Here is a 21,533-nt window from a genome sequence, read left to right as displayed (position 1 = left end):
AGTGCTGTGTGTTTGTTTAGATAAAAAGGTAAGTAGAGAATGAACATCATCACTCTTATTCCCCTTATTCACAATAGGTTGTCAAGTGAAAGTCTGCTTTTGATGGGTTTAGGCAGTCAGCATGTACTTGTTTATTCTCTCCCTGGTATGGTAGAGGAATTTAAAAGTAATATTATACCAGCCTCTCCTCTCAAATGACATTTCTTATTGGAAGAACAAGATGATACCTTTTATTCATTTAATAAATAACTCTTAATAATTGAAGTCTATATAAATGATAGGGAGATACAAATGAGTGGTACCTATTCTTACATCTAAAGAAAAATGAAATATAAAACAGTTTGGGGGATATAACTTTGGGATAGTTGGAAGATCTAAGAAAACTATGCATTGGTTTTGGCTGTATCATTAATTCCAAAATTCAAAAAACTCTGAAAACTGAGCTTAATTTTCATTAGCTTGGGGCTAAAACTCATTTGGTGGCAAAACCTGACCTGAACTGACCTGAGGATATTTATAATCTTAATCCTACTTAGTGTGCCTATTCATATGTTTGTTACAGGAATATTGGTGTATTTGATTACAGGGTATTTGATTACCCTGCTGGAGATGTTACATAATTACACGGTAGATGTACAATATATGAAAAATCCCCAAAATTCTGAGTTCCAAACACGTCTGGACTCAAGATTTTTGGATAAAGAATTACTGGCTAGACTGCACATTAATTTTAGACAATATATAGAAAATATAGATAATAAGAATACATTGAAACTTGCCTATAAAATTAAAATCACTATGTGATATTACTGTAAAACTATTACAGTGAAAAAGATAATACCAGATGTTGGAGAGGAACTTTCAGATATTACCAGTAAGAATATAATACAATACAAATACTTTGGAAAACTCTGTATGAGTTTCTTACAAAGTTAAACATACACTTCCTAGCATTCCACTCCTGGATCTGTATTCACGAGAAATAAAAACATACGTCCACAAAGATTCTTATATGAGAATGATCATAGCATCTTTCTTCATAATAGCCAAAAACTGGAAGCAGCCCAGATGTCCATTAACAGATAAATGGATTAAAAAAAAACAACTATGGTATACAAGGAACTACTACTACTCAGCAATAAACAGGAATGAATTGCTGATACATTAGTAGAGCAACATGGTATTGATACAACACTGATGAATCTCAAAGAGCAGACAGGCATAAAGTATATACTGTATGATTTCATTTATATGAAATTCTAGAATATGCAAAACTAGCCTGTGATGGTAGAAATCAGTGGTTGCTTCTGGTCAGGAATGGACAGTGACTGGGAAGGGGCATGCGAAAACATCCTTGGAGTGTTAGAAGTATTCTGTCTTGATAGGGTGTGGTTATACAAATATATACGTTTTTCAAAAATAAAAAGTACACTTAAGATTTTGTGAATTATAAAGCAGTTTGTTAAAAAAGCTTCTCCATAGTCTCACTATTTGGAGAGAACCACATTTTGGATTATATCCCAATACTTTTTAAAATAATGTATTTGTATAACATTTTTATATATGGAATTACAGTGTACATGCTATTTAGCAATGTGCTTTTCTTTAACTCAGGTATATTGTAAACATTTCCCCATGTCATGAAATCTTATATAATTATGGCTTTGTGGTGTTATTGCTCTTGTTTTAAAAGCAAGAGTTCCCTTCAAGCTATTTGCTAGAAACTTAAGTGTAAAATAGATCAAAGCTGAGCTGCTCTGGTTGAATGGGAGGAATGGGAGAGAGGAGGAGGAATGGTGAATTACAAGATCTGTAAGACCCATTCTAGATCTAAAGATGTACTTTCCCTATGTAGGAGAGTTACAAGTCAACATGACTCTTCACATATATTTTTTCCATGTTCTAGCTAAATGGAAAAGTAACAACTAACATTTATGGAACACATACTATGGTTCAGGCTTTGGTCTAAGTGCTTTGTGTGAATTAACTCATTTAATGCTTGTAACTTTAAAAGGTAGATTCTTACTCCCGTTTACTAATGGGAATGCTTCAGTGGAATGAGATTGGGTGATTTGCCCAAAGGTCAGTTAGTTTGTGACTGATGGAGCCAAGATTTGACTTCAGTCCATTTGGCTCCAGAGTTCCCCACTATATTACAGCTGCCTTTCAAAATAAGCTGAATCATTCTGTTTTGTACCTATTAAAAGATAGATAACTTCCTGTGATAATTTTGCCTTTTCTGTTTTTCTAGAGCTAGCCAACATGGAAGAGGATCCCAGATCAGCTGGAGTTGCTACCTTTGTTCTTCAAGAAGAATTTGATAGATATTCTGGCTATTGGTGGTGTCCAGAAGCTGAAACAAGTAAGGGTGTTCAAAATAATGTAGGTCATTAAAATACGATGAGATTCACCTAGTTGAATGCCCAGATTCTAGATCCTGAGTAGTAGAGTCTGAAGTGATGAAGATCTACTCGTAGTTAATTTAGAACATACAGGCTACATCCCACCACAGTGAATTCTAATCAAAACAATTGTATTGTGGTTCAGTGGCTCAGGTCCTTCGACTACCCTTTTCAATTTCTCATCTAGAAGCTGGTCTTGGTAATGTTGGTGGCACAATAAATACCATGCCTTAATGAATCGCAGGGTTGACTAGAGAGTCCGCATGAACAGATGGCCAAATTAGTGTATGAATGGATCGGAAAAAAGAGCATAAATTCCTTCTTTTTCTTAGTGAATTTACAAGTATTTACTGCCTGAGAAATAGCTTGCTAAAGCAGTGGTTTTCAAACTTCCTGACCATGACCCAGTTAGAAATTTGCTTTACATCCAGCCTAATACATTGTACTTACACAGTAAATATAAAACTGAAAATAAATTTCATGAAGCAAACTTATCCTTGTGTGTAATTATTCTGATGTATATTTTTTATTCGTTGTATTTTTTTTTAATACTGGTTATGACCCGTTAATAGATTTTATGACCCAGTAATGGATTGTGGCTAGCATTCTGAACACTTTTCTAAGCGACCGTGAAAAATATTTATTTTTAAGCCATGTCTTATATTTGGATTTTTGTTTTAAGATGTAAAGTGTTTTGCCATAACTGTGTTTGTCAGAACAAAATTTTGCCATGATTAGAGAAACCATTCAAAAAAACTGGATACTATTTAAATAGCATTTATTTTGTTGTAGGAAATACTGTGAATGTTATTAGATTCATTTTTCAATAAGGAATGCATTTTAAGGTATGCAAGGACTGGAGTTCTTCACATGTGTTTTTCCAGGTCACCATGGTTAAAGGAGTAACCTTTAACCAGTAAAAATGGCTTAGCAGTAACTCACATTGCTACTGCAAAGACTAGTGATATTTTCATACATAAAAGGCAGCATATTTTATATGTAAATTATTTTCCACTGTGGGAAATATAGTACTGGAGGAAATGGTCAGTTCTGATTACTTTCTGGAATAATTCTTCTAAATTTTCAATATTTAAATTTCTTTTAAGCTCCCAGTGGCAGCAAAATTCTTAGAATTTTGTATGAAGAAAATGATGAATCCGAGGTGGAAATTATTCATGTTACATCCCCTATGTTGGAAACAAGGAGGGCAGATTCATTTCGTTATCCTAAAACAGGTACTGTATTCCCTTGGTGTATTTATATTCACTCATTTCTACTTTCCAAACAAGATTCTGTGTGTAATCCAAAGTTTTGGTCAATGTTGGTCATTTACAGCCCTTAGTAAGGATGGAATGTTTATTATCACTGAAGTAGATTTTTTAACTACAAGCTGATCCTTTTTAATTATTTTCAAAGGTGGGAAGTGCACAGAACTGGTTATTTCAAGGAAGGAATAAAACGGTATCTCTCTAGGAAATGGAGATTTTAAAGGGCTTATGTCTACTAAATTGATAACTTTCCCCCTTTTGCCTTTTACAGCATTTCAGTTATATTAGGTTGGTGCAAAAGTAATTGCAGTTTTTGCAGTTATTTTTAACCTTTTAAACTGTAATTACTTTTGCACCAACCTAACAAAATCATACAGAATTTCCCCTTTTTTCATTTCATACTGACTCTTGATGTTTTTTGGCCTTTTTTATACCCATATTAAAAACTATGAATTTGCAGTAGAATTCTGAGAATCTGACTCTCAATAAAACTGACTCTACAGTATTCCTGATTTAAGTTTAAGAGGATTGATCTGGCAAAATTAGTCTGAATAATTTTGAATATGCATTACTACTCATTTGTGTTTCTTTCTAAAGGCACAGCAAATCCAAAAGTCACTTTTAAGATGTCGGAAATAATGATTGATTCTGAAGGAAGGGTAAGTATAAAATGTTAGGGTTTTTTTGTTTGTTTGTTTGTTTTTTGACTCACTGAATTTGCTGAGACATACATAGATCATGATTTCAGGTTGTCCTTATTTTCCACTTTGAAAACTTTCTGCTGGTTCCCAAAATAAGAATATGGGGATATGCATATTTACCACTCCTTTCCAATTGTTTCTCCTCTTTGTCTTTGTTAATTCTCTAGATCAATATTTTTAAAATACTGGTTATAGACAGGTGAGTTACCTTCTGTGTTAGATACATGTCTACGGTTTATTAAATATCCTGCATTTCTCTTGTAATGCTATCCATTTGGACAGTCAAATGCTTATAAGCTGAATGCACACAAGATAAATTACAGATTTAATTAAGACTTTATAAAACAGCTTTATTGACATATAATTCATATGTAATACAGTTTTACTCATTTAAAGTTTAAAATGGCTTTTAGTATAATCACAGAGTTGTGCAGCCATCACAAGTCCATTTTAGAACATTTTCATCACCCCAAAAAAGAAACCCCACATTCTTTAATTATACCCCAATCTCCCTATGCTCCCTAGCTCTGGGCAACCACTAATCTACATTCTGTCTATAGATTTGCCAGTTCTGGACATTTCATGTAAATGGAATCATATAGTATCTAGTCTGGTTTATTTCACTTAGCATCATGTTTTCAAGCTCCATCCAAGTGACACCATGTATCAATGTTCATTACTTTTTATCTAATACTCCATTGTGTAGGTAGGCCACATTTTTTTAATCCGTTCATCAGTTATGGACATTTGGGTTGTTTCCACCTTTTGGCTATTATGAATAATGTTACCATGAATGTGTGGGCATACGTTTTCATTTCTCTTGGCTAGATAACCTAGGAGTGGAATTGTTGGGTTGTATAACTTTTATGTTTAAACTTTTGAGCCAGACTTTTCCCCAAGTGGCTTGCACTATTTCCTATTCCCACCAGCAGTGTATAAGGTTTTCAGTTTCTCCACATCCTCATCAACACTTGTTACTTTTCGTCTTATTTGTTATAGCCATCCTAGTAGGTTTGAAGTTGTATCTCATTGTGGTTTGATTTACATTTTCCTGAAGGCTAATGATAATGAGCATCTTTTCATGTGCTTATTGGCCATTAGTATATCGTTTTTTGGAGAACTATCTATTCAGATCCTTTCTTTGGTCATTTTTTTAGGATTTTTACTTAAAATATTGCTATCATACAATATTAGTTTCAAGTGCTCACCATACTTATTCAACATTTATATACCTAAAGAAGTGATAACCATAAGTCCAGAAACCATCTGATACTGTACTATGCTATCATAATATTGTTGACTATATTCCCTATGTTGTACATTACATCCCCATGACTTATTTGTTTTATACCTGGAAATTTGGACCTCTTATTCCCCTTCTCCTTCTCCCACCTTTTTAACTTGAAATTAGAGTTGACATCTAATATTATTGTATACTAATTTCAGGTGTATAGCATAGGGGTTAGACATTTATATAATTCAAGTGATCTCCCTGACTAGTTACCCACCTGGTACTATGCATGGTTACTACCATATCATTGACCATGTGCCCTATGCTTTACATCCCCTTGACTACCAATTTTATAACTACCAATTTGGACTTCTTCATCCCTTCCCTTTTCCTCCCTCCTCCCACCCCCCTTCCATTTGGCAACCATCAAAATGTTTTTTGTATCTGTGAGTTTGTTTCTGTTTTGTTTGTTTATTTTGATCTTTAGCTCCAGACATAAGCAAAACCACATTGCATCTATCTTTTTCTGTCTGATACTCCAATCAGCACAATACCCTCTAGGTCCATCCATGCCGCCACAGATGGCAAGAACCCATTCCCTTCCATGGCCGGGCAATATTCAATTGTGTGTATATCTATATACACTGCCTACTCTTCATCCATTCATCCATCAGCAAACACCCAGGCTGCCTCCATATCTTGGCCATTGTGAACAATGCTGCAACGAACATACGGATACACACGTCCCCTTGAAGTAGTGTTTTGGGTTTCTTTGGATAAATACCCAGAAGTGGGAGGACTGGGTCCTTCTTTGTCTCTTGTTATCATTTGCTCTTTTTTTTTTTTAATTGTGTTGACAAGACTTTTAAAGGAAAAAAAATTTGCTAACCCAGGGCCTTTTCACTAATACATTACACAAATAATATTTTAGGCTAAAATACAGGGAACTAGGAACTATATTTTTCTTAGATACTAGAGTCTAAAGTCTTCAAAACTTGATTTTACCAGTTATCATCAAGGGTTCTGTTAGTATAAATTCATGAGGAAAAACTTTCAGATTGTGCTAATTCTTGTGGTTAGAACTTTTTTAGGCATAAAGAGCACAAGTATAGGTAACTCACAGCTTACTGCTGGTTTTGCTCTATTCTCTATTCTTCATGCCTTTTTACATACCTAAGTCTGAAAAAGTATCATGCTATTAAAGGTAAGGATTTAAGTAGACTAGTAAGTTGATTCTGTAAGTCCTTTATAACTAGATTCCTTTTTTCTTTTTCAATAGATTATAGATGTCATAGATAAGGAACTAATTCAGCCTTTCGAGATTCTGTTTGAAGGAGTTGAATATATTGCCAGAGCTGGATGGACTCCAGAGGGAAAATAGTGCGTATGTTAAATTGTCACTTCTTTACAAATAATTTAGGATCCAGAACTTTAGAAATGTCTATGCTGTTGGGTTTGCCTTAGAACTACCTTGACATGTAAATATGCAGTGTAGTTACTTATGCACAAAAAGTTTTTCATAAACTAAGTGGACTTGTGGATTTGTAATCCTGTAAGCATAGGTGCATTGCATTTTCATTCTCTTACTTAGCCAGTCATGGTTTCACAGTGTGATGTGTGGTTAAAATAGTATGACTTACGGTGGCTGGATGGTTCAGTTGGTTAAAGCGCAAGCTCAGAACAACAGGGTTGCCAGTTCAATTCCCTCATGGGATGGTGGGCTACGCCCCCTGCAACTAAGATTGAAGAACGGCAACTGGACTTGGAGCTGAGCAGCGCCCTCCACAACCAGATTGAAGGATGATGACTTGGAGCTGATGGGCCCTGGAGAAACACCCTGTTCCCAGTATTCCCCAATGAAATTCGGGAAAAAAAAGACATCAGTCATTTACAAAAAAAAATAGTATGACTTTAAGGCTCACATTAACTGTGTATTTTTAAAATTAATTACAGCAGAAGTATTTGTAGAGTCTTATGTGAAGATTATTCCATACAGTTCTGTGTCTAATGCAGACCCCAGGAGCTTTAGGAGGCTGTCATTTGTTGACACTAAAGGGAGAAAACAATGTCAAACGCCATCTGATTTTGACAATTTAAAGAAAAGTGCTTTTAAAAACTCTATTCAAGCTTTAACTTTTAAAAATAAGTGTAGAATAAGCTAATACTTTTAATTAGCTGTTTGTGAGTGATAATTTAACAGATATTAAAGCAATTTTTTTCACAGTGATTACAGAAATAACTGACAGGTAGTAGGAGAGAGAATAGGGGAATATTCACTTTCTGAGAGCTTGCTTTATTTTTGGTTCTTTTATTTGTTTAGTGCTTGGTCCATCCTACTAGATCGCTCCCAAACTCGCCTACAGATAGTGTTGATCTCTCCTGAATTATTTATCCCAGTAGAAGATGATGCCATGGAAAGACAGAGACTCATTGAGTCAGTGCCTGACTCTGTGACACCACTGATTATCTATGAAGAAACAACAGACATCTGGATAAATGTATGCCTCTTCTCCTGTACTGGGTTATATATTTTCTCAGAATGCTGAAGCAAGTGAAGTTTTACAGCAGACTATTAAAATGAAATTTTAAGTTCAAAGTAACCATGAATACTATTTACTTAGTTTTAACATTTCAAATTGGAATGATGGTTCCAGAATGAAATGGTTTGTAGATGGAAAGTAGATGCCATTGAAATGATATCTCTACCTGAAGATTTGCCCTTGTTTTTGGACACAGCAGATATTGAAAACACAGCCTCATCAATACCTCTGAGAGGACCACAAGTCTTGTCTAGAAAAGACTTTATCTTCTGAATTGGCAAACTATACCAAAATATACCAGTTTGGGATTGAATTTTGCAGTTTCCAACTGTGTGGGGAAAACTTAAGATATAAAATAAATAAAGCCAGCTCACTCCTCTGCTGAGTACAGGCTTTATAAGATTTCACCTAAAATGGGTGAACATCTGTTTTCCCTTCAACTGTTAGAATATTTCTCTTTAGAAAAGAAATATTAAAAAAAATTTTTTTTTCTCATCATTTATTTAATAAGATTTATATCATTAAACCTCATGCCATTTCAAAGGATTACAGAGATGGTGAGTAAAAAAAAGCTGTTGGTCATGTTTTTCTTCATTTGGAAACATTTATTTCTCAATGGATGAAGTCTTTCACTAAAGTAAGATAGATATGAAAGGCCCAGGCAAAATCTATAATTTTAAATATACTATAGCCCCTAGCACTGACAGTTATTTATACTTCAGAGTATGTTTATCAAGTAATTCTTTCTCTAGCTTAATTGAATTGTTTATGTAGTAATTTCATTAATGTGTATAGTAAATTAAGCTATTCATTTTACAGATCCATGACATCTTTCATGTTTTTCCCCAAAGTCATGAAGATGAAATTGAATTTATTTTTGCCTCTGAATGCAAAACAGGTTTCCGTCATTTATATAAAATTACATCCATTTTAAAGGAGAGCAAATATAAACGATCCAGTGGTGGGCTGCCTGCCCCAAGTAAGAAATCCTTTTTTATTTAAAAAAGAGAAAATGTTGGGGGCAGAAGGTGGGAGGGGTAGGGTAATGTAATGTCTCTTTTGTATACTTTATCATCAATACTTGCATCATTAAACTCAATACATAAGTTCAACTAAAATATAAATGCATGTGTAAACACAGGGCAAAGGTGTTTTTTGTTTTTACAAGTATGTTCATTTTAATACTTCCAATACCCTAATTGGAAATCTGCATTCCGGGAGTTGTGAGTTGGCGTCTACTCTACTATCTTGTCTCTGCCCCATAGGACAAGTTCTCGATAGATATATAATAAACTATTAATAGTGGGTAATCTCTGGGTAGTGGGATACTTATTTTTACTTTCTACTTTTGCCATAACTGTTATTTTTAATTTGTTTAAAGTGAGCCCATATCATTTTTAGATTTAAACATCTATTTTTAAAATATTACATAGTTATTAGATATTTTTCTATGCCAAATTTTTTTATATTGTCGCCATCTACACTGAAGTTAATGTATAGTTATAACTCTTCAGAGTTATAATTATGTTTCCCAAAGTGAAATTAAATATTATGTCAGCTGAAGTTAATTTCTCTTTAAAGAGTGATGGTTTTCCTTCTAGGAAATGTAATACAGAATATAGGTGTAAGCCTAGAAAAAGTGAAATGGTACATTGAATACTTATGCTGGGTTATTTAAAAATTGAGTCATGGTTTTCTACTTTAATAATGGAGTTTGTTTTGGAATAGTAGACACTTTATGATGTTATGTTACATGCTTAACTGCCATTTGTAATTGAACAGACTCAACCATTTTTAAAAAATATACATGACAGATTTACCATTTAAAGCATTTTTAAGTGTGCAGTTTAATGGTATTGAGTCTATTAACATTGTTATGCAATATCGCCACCATTCATCTCCAGAACTTTTTTTCATCTTCCAAAACTGAAACTACCCAATAAAATAGTACCCAATTTAGTGGAAGTAAATAACTCCTCATTCCTTCTTCCCCCTTAGCCCCTGGCAACCACTTTTTCTCTCTATGACTTGACTACTGTAGGCACCTTGTTTAAGTGGAATCATAGAGTATATTTATCCTCTTATGACTGGCTTATTTCATTTAGCATAATGTCCTCAAGGTTCATCCATGTTGTAGCATGTGCCAGATGTCCTTCCTTTTTAAGGCTGAGTAATATTCCATTGTATGTATAGACCACATTTTGTTTATCCATTCATCTGTCCATGGACACTTGGGTTGCTTCCACTTTTTGGCTATTGTGAATAATGCTGTCATGAATATGGGTGTACAAATATGTTTCAGACCCTGCTTTCAATTCTTTGGGGTATATACCCAGAAGTGAAATTGCTGGATCTTATGGTAATTCTAGTTTTCATTTTTTGAGGAATCACCATACTCTTTTTCCATAGTGGCTGCACCATTTCCATTCCCATTAGCAGCGCACAGGGGTTCCAGTTTCTCCACATCCTTGCCAACACTTGTTATTTTCCTGGTTTATTGTTTGTTTATTTTTTTTGGTAATAGCCTAGGTGAGTGTGAAGTGGGTATGTCATTATGGTTTTGATTTGCATTTTCCTAATGACTAGTGATGTTGTGCATCTTTTCATGTGTTTATTGACCATTTGAATATCTTCTTTGGAGAAATGTATGTTTGAATCCTTGCCTGAGATTTTAATTGAGTTGTTTGTTTTTTCAACATGGCCTTTTTAATATCATTCTTATTTGGGAAACAGTGCACTCCATCTTAGGACTAACAAAATAAATGTTGCCTGTGACTCTGCTCCTTCCCTTAGCCTAATTTTTTTAAAAAAACAGACAGGATCTAATGCTGGGGGTGCCAAAGAAAAATGTATACACATTTTAAGAGATGTTAATACTTTGGTCACCGTTGCTCAAGCAACAGTTCACCATAATCAGAAGTGTGTGGACGATGGTTACCATCAGCTGATGGTAACCACTTTGAGCAGCTCTTATAATTTCAGGAGTCAAATGTGACTTCTATTCATCTCTTGTTCTCGGTATGTATTAATATAGTTTTTTCCTTTCTTAAAATGTGTTTACATTTTTTGCCACCCTCTGTATATCTAAGATGGAGAATTTCTTCCCTGAAAGCCTTAGTCTAACTTGGCCCTTAGTGTGAAATTTCTCTCCCAATTCCTCTGTCGTTCAGAAATGAAATCCTTTTATGGAATTCCAGAAAGTTTAGTGATGAAGACTGGTCAAAGCGCTGTGAATGAATAGTAGTTAATTATTTAAAACAATATTTTGATGACAATAATAAAAAGATACCTTAAATTTTTTTACTGCAATTGAAGAGTGTAAGAAGAGCTATTACCTCAGTTAACATTCATCTCACAAAGCCTAGCCTCTGTTCCCTGTCATGTCTATTTCTGGGCCACTCAACTTACCTACCTCTTCTTTCTCTTTCCCTCCTTTTTTCTTCGTCTTTCTTGCCTAAATCTTCCTTCTTTTCCTTGATGTCCACTTTGTTTTCCTCTTCCTTTCTCTTTTCTTTCTTAAGTGGCTATAATCTGAAACAATTAGCATTTGTTTTATATATGTTAAATAATATTTATTTTTAGCCATAAAATTTAAAGTACTAAGTTGAAGTACTTTGTATGTAAGAAAAAGAAGTCAATGTTTTAACTTGAGTGGGACCCTAGTTAAGACCCTGTACATATCACCTCAGTCAGTCCTGAGCTGTCACTTCCCACAGCCATAGCTAGAGGCAAAAAGAAATAGTTTCCATTTTTCAGCCTCCTCCTTAGACCGCTGAGAGAGCCTCATCTACCAAGACAGAATCGCATAAAGACAAATGGGCATGTTAGCATTTACTGTGGTGATACCCAATTTATTTTTGGCAAATGAACAAATAAAATTTCCCTTCTATGGCTTTTTTAAGTAGTTTGTTTCATTTCTAGAACAAATGCCTTGTTGACCTATTAGACTTCTTGGTTTGTTTAACCAAAGACCAAGAAATGCAAGTATTTTTGAGTTCTTTTCTTCTATCTTTGCCATAAGAATCTATTTTGCTGTTTTTAATTTATTTACATGAATCATTCCATCATTATTCCAGAGTATTATGAAGACTTATAACTTACAGTTTTTTTAACTGTGGACTTTTTTTAAGGCGAAATTCACATAACATTAAATCATTGAAAAGTCAACAGTGGTATTCGGTATATTCACAGTGTAATCCAACCATCACCTCTAACTAGTTCCAAAACATTTTCCTTACCCCAGACATATCTTGAAATTTTAAATGTATCTTTTGGGGAAAAAAGTTTAGAATATTATTTTTATTGTTTCGTTTGCTTATACTCTGGTATAAAGTGCTAAATTATAACTATATTTATCTTTAGGTGATTTCAAGTGTCCTGTCAAAGAGGAAATAGCAATTACCAGTGGTGAATGGGAAGTGCTTGGCCGGCATGGATCTAATGTATGTCCTTTTATTCTGCTGATATGTTTGGTCAACATCTGCTGTGTGTATGCGGTGCTAAAAATCAGTAGTACAACTTCATAATGACCCCAGTGTTTTGGAAATACTAAGTTCGGGCCTAAAAGAATTCAAGTTGTTAGAAAGGAAGGATCTTAGTCTAAATTATAAATCTCACCCATTTTAGAGCTCTGGTATTAGATGTATACTGGTTATTAAAGTTCACCATTTTCAAATGTAGTAAGGGAAGGGCTGGTCCATACTTCTCAAGTCTAGCAAAAATTGTGAATTAAGATATAGTTTGAAAATTACTTTTAAATCTCTTACAAATTATTTGTGTCATTTCTACATTAGAAATTGCATTTACCACTTGTTAGGTGGCGCTTCTCTTTCATTCACCGGTTTATCTTTTCTCACAAACGTCAAGTTTCACCCGCCCTCTGCAAAGAGTGGTGGACATCCACACAGAGCACAGGTTGATGGGGAAAAGGAGGGAAATCCACCTTGTTTCATTTTCAGCTGTGGCTTTCCGTAGTAATTCGGTGAATTCTTTTTTTTTTTTTCCTTTCATAGTACCATAGTACCTTATATTTGTTTCAAATTCCGGTTAGGTGGTCAGTGTCATGAGAGCTCTAAGAACTCCATCCTTCATATGTGATACATACAGTTAAGTTGATGTATGCTACCAGAATTTAGTGAAGGCCTGTGATTTCCTCCAATTGATTCAGAGATTTATTGAAGGATTCTGTATACTGGCTTGAATAGAAGTCAGTTGTAGTCCCCAAGTTGATTAAGGAGAAAGACCAAAGGTCCAGGTCCCAGGTTTGTTTTGCTGGTAAAAACTTTAGAATATCATAGGCTACCTTTAAAGTCTAATTTTCACTGAGAGTCTCATATGGCCTTCTGGTTATATATCCAAATACATTTTTTTCTGTTTTAGGGACCTTGGATGTTATTGTCACCTAAGAATCTTATTGTGAAATTCTAAGTTCTGATAACAGCAAATTACACTGATGTAAACTTCGTGCTGTGTAATGGTTGGATAATACTGAGGGAACCCCCAAAATTGTATTTATGCAGATCTGAACCTTATTTGGGCAACCTAAATGTCTTTCTACTACTTGCCATTTTGTGTATCAGTTTTCTTCTTTATGTCATACTTATTTATGTAATGTGTCTGTGTGTCTCTTATTCTTCTATTTTCCCCTCTATCCTTGCTTTACTTTTTTAAGTTACCTTTTTTCCCCCTCTACTTTTACCAGTGACCTTGTTCCCACACAAAGATTTCTAATGGCAGTAATTGGGTAAAGATTTGAGACTTTTAAGGCTGCGTGCCCCTTACTGTTGAGGGAAGGTTCTTGAATTGTGGTCCCTGGACCAGCAGCAATCCATCACCACCATCTGGTAACTTTTTAGAAATGCAAATTCTTGGACCCACCCAAGACCTGAACCAGAGGCTATAGTGGTAGGACCCAGTGATCTATTTAAAAGTCCCTCCGGTGATTCTGATGTTTCTGATTAATAATACCTGAAACAAATAAACAAAATAACTATTATAGTTGGGAGTGAGGAATTAACCAGTTATTTTTCAATTTGGAAAGGTCTGACTCCCACCTGCTAGGTCCAGAGCAGAACCAGTCCCAACATTTTGCACAGATTAACACATACCTGTGAAGCTTCATGAATGTTTGTTCTACTGTTTCCTATCACTTGTGTCTTTTCATTATATGTTACATGAGCTTATTTCATCTCAACTGTATTTATTTTTGTGTCCATGTATACTAAAAATGTTTAATGATGAAAGGGAAGCTTCCTGGAGAAAATGTGGCCATTTAAAAATTCTTGCTCTTAAAAATGTATCTGTTTTCTTTAGTGTGTAAAAAATTTTGAATTTTATTGAACATTGTTTTAGTAGGCTGGTAAAAGATTTTTTAAAGGAAGAATAAAAGCCATTTGTTTAGAATCATGTGATTTGGGAAGAATATTAAGTGAATTTATCTGTGAGTTTACTTGCAATTGAGTTTAATTAGTCCCCAACCCAATAGATAAAATACTTTTGCAGTTTTGTACAAAAGTCCAAAAAGCACTGCCTAAGGTAATACACTGAGAAATATACAGGATACGAAAATTAGACTCTGTTAAGTATGCATGAGTGGTTGACCTAAGTTGCAATATACCTGTTTTGTTTTCCTGTAGAGGTGCTATTTTAATGAAATAATTCTTGTATTTTAATGCAATAATTTTTGTATTCTAAGAAAAGCACCCATTCTGACCATATAGGAAACTCTACCAATAGTGTGCAACTCTAGTGTCCTTTTTCCTTCTAGACTGGGTCTGTTCTTAGCTATATTAAGTTATAAACAAAACCGACAGGTTTATTAACATTAGTGGGAATTGTTTTAGAAAGAGGCACAGTCAAAGCGTGACTCAAATGATTCTGAATAAAATTGGGGATTGTTGGTTGAATTACTGACCTTATCACGGTCATACTGGCACTGATTTTTATGTTGTTATTTTGGCAGATCCAGGTTGATGAAGTCAGAAAACTGGTATATTTTGAAGGCACCAAAGATTCTCCTTTAGAACATCACCTGTATGTTGTCAGTTATGTAAATCCTGGAGAAGTGATGAGGCTGACCGACCGAGGCTATTCCCATTCTTGCTGCATCAGCCGGGTATTAAGTTCCTGTTTGAAAAGGGTTTCCTGCCATAGGAAAAAACAAACAAACCTCCGCTCATGTAATACTCCTTTTGAGTAATATAAAAGTTAGTGAAATTGGCCTGCAGAAGTCTGATTCTCTTACGAAAAACTCTAAAAAGCTTAGCCTTAACTTCAACATTGTATATGTACATAAATGGTCAGACTCTTATACTCCTGATATAACATCAGTGCAGATGTAGTAGCAGATAACCTTTGTTACTTTTCCCTGGGGAAAAAGTAATTGTTTCTCCTTTCCCTAGCATTGTGACTTCTTTATAAGTAAGTATAGTAACCAGAAGAATCCACACTGTGTGTCCCTTTACAAGCTGTCAAGTCCTGAAGATGACTCAACTTGCAAAACAAAGGAATTTTGGGCCACCATTTTGGATTCAGCAGGTACTCATTTCTCTGAACCTGATCTTAAGTAGGATTAGTACATTATGCATTAAACCTGTGTGATATTTCCACAATTTCTGGACAGGGTCTTCCCAACTCACACCACTGCCTGTTCCTATTTCTGATTGATCCCACCCCTCCTATTCTATCAAAAACCAAATAATATATGTTACCTCCTACTCCAGGCAGAAGCAGGTCTGGAAGACCTTTTTGAAAATAAGATTAAAATAGTATATCAGCTAAGAAACCATTTATTCACACGTTTGGACGATATCCCAGATAAATGAACTTGAAAATAGTGTATCCTAAACTTAATAATACGTTTTGAGCAGTAAAGCTTTAGGGAATAACCAGCTGGTAGCTTTCTTAAACTTTTAAAGCATTTGCAGTGGCCATCTTAATAAAAGGTAGAACATGCGTTCTATATGGAAGTGAAGAGCACTGTGAATTTTCTATTTTTAAAATGCTTGATTTCTTAAAGAGTAGACTGATTTTATGAATCTTTTAATCTGTTTTATCCCTCAGTTTTTTTCCTCTGTTAAGTATTGTCAAGCATTAAATATCTGCTAAGAGATTAAGAATGCACATAAAACAACAGGGTGTAGATACAGTCTGATGTCCACAAGCAGAATTTGTAATATGGTGATGATCTCCACTTACACTGTAACATCCTCCAATATTCACAGACTTAGGATATAGGTCTGTATAGTTTTGGTAAACAAAGACTGATCATGATTTTCTTTTCGGGGGGTGGCGGTTCTGGTTGTGCTTATTCTCTAATAATCAAAAACAAATGTTTATTGAGCTCCTGCCATGAGCAAGTTAAACTTGTGCTTCCAGTTCTAATCAGGTATATGTATTAACCATAAATAAGTTACACCAAACCGAGCACAAAGTATTTGTATACTTCTGCGTGTAAACACCTCATGGACTGCAAGGATTATTCAAAATACTATGTGTCTGTTTCTGAAATAGATAATTTAATACGTTCATTAGATTTTCTTTTGTAAAGATAAATGTTCTTGCTTAATTTCTTTTATGACTTGAAAGGGGGATGGTCAGTTATTTGTATGTGTGGGTTTATGGTATTTTTTCCTTGCTCTCAGATTGTAGAGCTCCCATAAGAACTTCTTTTACAGACTCTGTATGTTATTTCCTCGCAGGTCCTCTTCCTGACTATACTCCTCCAGAAATATTCTCTTTTGAAAGTACTACTGGATTTACATTGTATGGGATGCTGTACAAACCTCATGATCTACAACCTGGAAAGAAATACCCCACTGTCCTGTTCATTTATGGTGGTCCTCAGGTGGGTATATTTGTGTTTGTGTGTGTGTGTGTGTGTGTGTGTTTTAGGTGACTTATTTTTTTAAATGTCAGTTGTTTAAGATTTGAGCACTGTTGGGCTTCTGCTGTTACTGACTCAGGCCTATTGTCTAATTGTCCATGTTAGGAGTTTAGAAAGCTGGGTCTTATTAGATGGCCAATTTGTAAATCAGCATCAATTTCTTAATTTACTGTAACTGTTTTGGGGAATGAAATATTCATGTCAGTAGGTGAATACGTTGTTTCCCATGTAGAGAAATTTGTTTGGGAAATGAAATTAAATAATTAAATGTCTTAGTAAATAAAAAGAGTCTTCACAGATATTTTCAGAAAGCCATAGTTGTCTGATGAATTCCCCCTCTTCTAAGGCTATTTTCTGCCAAACAAAATAGAATACTTTTATCAGCTAGTTAGGTGGCTGCTGTACTACAGTTCAGCACTGTAAGAAGTTTAACCTCAAGTTTTCTTTTTCTGTATTAAATATTAGCTCGTGAGTATTAAGTAAATTCCACTGACTATCAGAGGAAAGTATTTTGGGTTGGTTAATTGGTAATATTTTTAATGTTTATTCTTGATTATATATCTTACATTGAGCCCTTGAAGAAATTAGAATATAATTACACTGTTTTTATAATGTGACTCTTGGACTCAGCAAATAATCCTTTATAATATATATACCCAATTACTCAGTATCTGAAAATGTATCTGGATGCCAAGTCATCCAAAAACTAAAATAAACATAAAATAACTACATAAGCCATAAAACCTCAGTAATTATGATCTATGTCAAGTTAAATCCCTTTACCGTTGTTAAGTGTTTTACAAATAAAATATTCATTTTATAGTCATCTATACATTCATTTTATAGTCATCTATCCATAAATTGTGGAAAAGTTAAACTTCTGTTAAAAACTTGAAGGCAAATCTTTGTAAAGTTTGAAAAAAGGCTTAATACAAAGAAATTCAAAAGAGAAGTTAGAGAACACTCACAGAAGCTTTATATACTGTTTTGTTGTATTATTTTGATATTAAGGCTAAGTAAGAAAGGTGTTTCTCCTTTCCAGTGAAGGAATGATATGAAATATGTGTAAAACACACTATAAAAAGTAGCTGGTTATCTAGATTTTAAGATTAAAGGACTCCTTGTATTAGTAATTAAGTTTAAAAAGTCTATGCCAAATGTGAAGATCAGTATCATCAGTCATTAGGGAAACGCAAATGAAAACCACAGAGAGATACCACTTCATACCCATTAGGATAGCTATTTTTCAAAAAAAAAGAAAAGAAAAAAAAATAAATGTTGGCAAGGATGTGGAGAAATTAGAACTCTGATACATTTCTCATGGGGATGTGAAATGGGTCAGTTGCTATGGAAAACAATATGGCAGTTCTTCAAAAAGTTAAACAGAATTACAATCTAATCTAGCAAATTCCATTTCTGGGTGTATACCCAAAAGAATTGAAAGCAGAGACTTGAACAGACGCTTGCACACCACTGTTAATTGTAGCATTACTCATAGTACCCAAAAGGTAGGAGCAACCCAAGTATCCATTGACAGATGAATTGGTAAACAAAATGTGGTATATAATAGAATATTATGTAGCTTTCAAAAAGGAAGAAATTCTGACACGTGCTACAACATGGATGAACCTTGAGGAAATTGTGCTAAGTGAAATAAGCCAGGCACAAAAGGACAAATACTATATTATTCCACTTGTATGAAGTACCTAGAATAAGCAAATTCATAGGAACAGAAAGTAGAATAGAAGTTGCCTGGAACAGAGGAAGGAATAGGGAGTTACTATTTAATAACGGAGTTTCTGTTTGGGATGATGAAAAAGTTCTGGAAATGGATAGTAGTAATGATTGCACAACAGTGTGAATGTACTTAGTGCCACTGAACTGTACTCTTAAAATGTTTGAAATGGTAAATTTTATGTATATTTTACCATAATTAAAAAAAACATATTAGCCAGTGCAATTAAAACAAAATTGTTTAATTGTTTGGAGTACCTTATGAACACAATTCTACTTTTTTGCACTTATAGAAACAATTTCTCAAAGTAGTCTTTAGAAACCTTCAAATTTGGTGATGTCATTGGAGAATCTGGTGTTCAGTTTGCACGATTTCTCTAGGAGACTCTGCATGATAGAATGCCTCTAGCACTTCAGCGCACTGGGAGATGGATTCCTCTTCTTGTTGGATGACTCCATTTGGGTTAATTATGAAGAGGCTCCTTAATGTAAGACCAGGTCTTTCTAGTGGCACACAATAGCCTTGTGAAATTTAATTAAATCTTATAAGAGGTCCATACCATGTTCTTTCTTGGTGTATATTCAGGTGAAAGTCACAAGTCATGACGTGTTGTCACAATTCATAAAGAGGTCCATTATTTTGACAACAATGCCTGCCCTACTCGAACAAAAGTGAAATCCAAGAAAATCAACGAAGATTTCTCATTAAAGTCATTAAGGCTTAGTTCTTTGAACTCTTCATTGGTGACACCTCTATGTTTAAAAATGTTTATTTAACAAGTACTTACAATGCTTCCTTTGTGCCAGACACAAAAGAGCAGGCTAGATGATAACAGGACACAGGTTTTAAAGAATTAATTGTGAAAGAGACTTTTGAATTCTCAGTGCCAGAGGGCATTATGTTTAAGTACTTTCTTCCAGAACTAGCAGGCCTCCAGGCTGCTAAAGCAGAAACACTGGCTCTGTGGGGGAAATGTTTATATCAAGCATTTGAGGTCATCTTCTGTGCCTGACAACAGGTAAAGAAGTGAGGTAGTCTCCTTTACATGCCCATATTTGTGTTCTTCTTTGCCTAGTACTTCTTTTTTGAAATCCCTCCCTTTATTTAAAAACAAAACAGAATTAAAAAAAACACCATTGCCTACCAAACCCCTCCTCCCAGGGTAGGAAGGGAAAACATCATTCTATCTGTTTTTCATTCATTCATTCATTTAGCAAATAGTTACTGAGTTCCTGTTACGCAGCAGGGACTTTTTCTGGTGAGGACACCTCAGTGAACAAGTCAAACTAACATCTCACCCTCGTGGAGCTTAATGAGGAAAATAAGTAGACAAAAATTATATAACTTCATATAATGGAAGTACTATGAATAATTGGTGGGAAAGTGGATGGCAAAGTGAGTGACTAAAATGGAAGTTCTGATAGGAACAGGGAAGATCAGGGAAGGTTTCTGAGGGTATAAAGGATAAGAAGGAACGAGCCATGTTAAAGATTAGAAGGAAGACCATTCCAGACAGAACAGTCAAGGTCAAAGTCCCAGGGTTAGAATCAACTTGGTATAGTTGATAATAAGGTTAGGATATAGTGCGTAAAAAGGAGAAAAAGGTATGAGAATAGGTCAGAGAAATTGCCAAGCATGAGAGAATGTCAAAGGCAGTGGCAAGGAGTTTAGGTCTTATTCTGATCTGAACTCCTTACCATGGTGGGAACTAAGCTGCAAAGTCATCTGATTTACATTTTTAAAACATCACTGCTACCGTGTGAACAGACTAAAGAGGACAAGAATAGAGACCGGAAGACTAGTTATAGTGCTGCTAACATCCAGAAGTTCAAAAAGAGAAGATTCTCTACGTCACCACCACTGCCACGCCCCCAGTCTAGCCCAGTAAATGTTCAGGAGCTATTTGAGTGAAGTTAGTGTCGATTCGTATTTAACTCTTGACTGACTTGGTTTTTCCCATTGGTTTCAACCAGACAAAACTTGTCATTTTTGCCAGAACTATTTTTGTTGTTTAATGTCTATCTTAGTGTCCACCAAACCTTGAACTTCTGTAACTTTCTGCCCACTAACTAAAGTCCCCTTTTCACTAGATAGTTTATTTCTGATGAAGCACTAAATAACATTTAATTACCTGGTCATTTTGAGGTATAGTTTCTAGGGCATTTAAGTGAAATAAGAGTTATTCTACCTTTAGCATTGATTTGTGTAACAGAAAAAATGAAGGTGGACAAATCATAGTGTTTCATTAAATAACTAAGTTTTCCTGTTACTGGTCAGAGACAATCCCAGGTAGATGTGTAAGGAAGAAAAATAATCTGTTTATCCTTGTCTCTGTCATTAGAATGACATAATTCTTCAGGGTAGAGGTAATCATTTTACCAACTTTTTCTATGGAGTAGGTTAAATCTCTTGTATGTAGTTAATATCTGGGTTATAGTGGTAAAGTTTATAGTTGCTTAGTAATTGTCCTGAATTAAGTGTAAAGAAAGAAAAGAAGTACCCTCCTACAAAGGTGTGTCTGTGGTTCCCTGTCTTTGGACACATAAGAATTGGAGGCAGAAAAATATGGACTTGGAGAAGTATGGAGCCAGCTTCCTCCCTGCAGGCTTAAGATCAACCCTCCCACATAGGAAAAAGAAAAAAAGCAACATAAATGTGAAAAGATTTAATTTAATTTAAAAACAAATGGGGATGCTGGAGAGTTGCTGATCAATGGACATAAAGTCTCAATTTTGCAAGATGAGTAAGTTCTAGAAATCTTCTGTCCAGCAT

The 21,533-nt window shown here is 34.7% G+C and overlaps 1 protein-coding gene across 3 annotated transcripts in view; it reads left to right on the top strand.

The window, feature by feature from the left end:
• The window catches only part of DPP8 (dipeptidyl peptidase 8), a 49,351-nt gene that overhangs the window by 17,264 nt on the left and 10,554 nt on the right, over positions 1–21,533 (top strand). For all 3 annotated transcript variants that reach the window (XR_013993453.1, XM_081049953.1, XM_081049954.1), the window contains 10 exons: positions 2,252–2,362; positions 3,509–3,637; positions 4,268–4,329; positions 6,882–6,982; positions 7,923–8,100; positions 8,962–9,121; positions 12,505–12,584; positions 15,104–15,256; positions 15,543–15,678; positions 16,842–16,987. Coding sequence is in view for 2 of the 3 variants with exons in the window: in XM_081049953.1 (XP_080906079.1) it covers positions 2,252–2,362; positions 3,509–3,637; positions 4,268–4,329; positions 6,882–6,982; positions 7,923–8,100; positions 8,962–9,121; positions 12,505–12,584; positions 15,104–15,256; positions 15,543–15,678; positions 16,842–16,987 (1,256 nt within the window). In the remaining variant the exon portion in view is untranslated. The remainder of the gene's footprint in view (positions 1–2,251; positions 2,363–3,508; positions 3,638–4,267; positions 4,330–6,881; positions 6,983–7,922; positions 8,101–8,961; positions 9,122–12,504; positions 12,585–15,103; positions 15,257–15,542; positions 15,679–16,841; positions 16,988–21,533) is intronic.

The sequence above is a fragment of the Rhinolophus hipposideros genome (assembly GCF_964194185.1).
Source record: "Rhinolophus hipposideros genome assembly, chromosome: 5".
NCBI classification, from domain to species: domain Eukaryota; kingdom Metazoa; phylum Chordata; class Mammalia; order Chiroptera; family Rhinolophidae; genus Rhinolophus; species Rhinolophus hipposideros.
The sequence above is the reverse complement of the archived record's forward strand: the minus strand, read 5'-3'. Positions and strand labels throughout refer to the sequence as shown.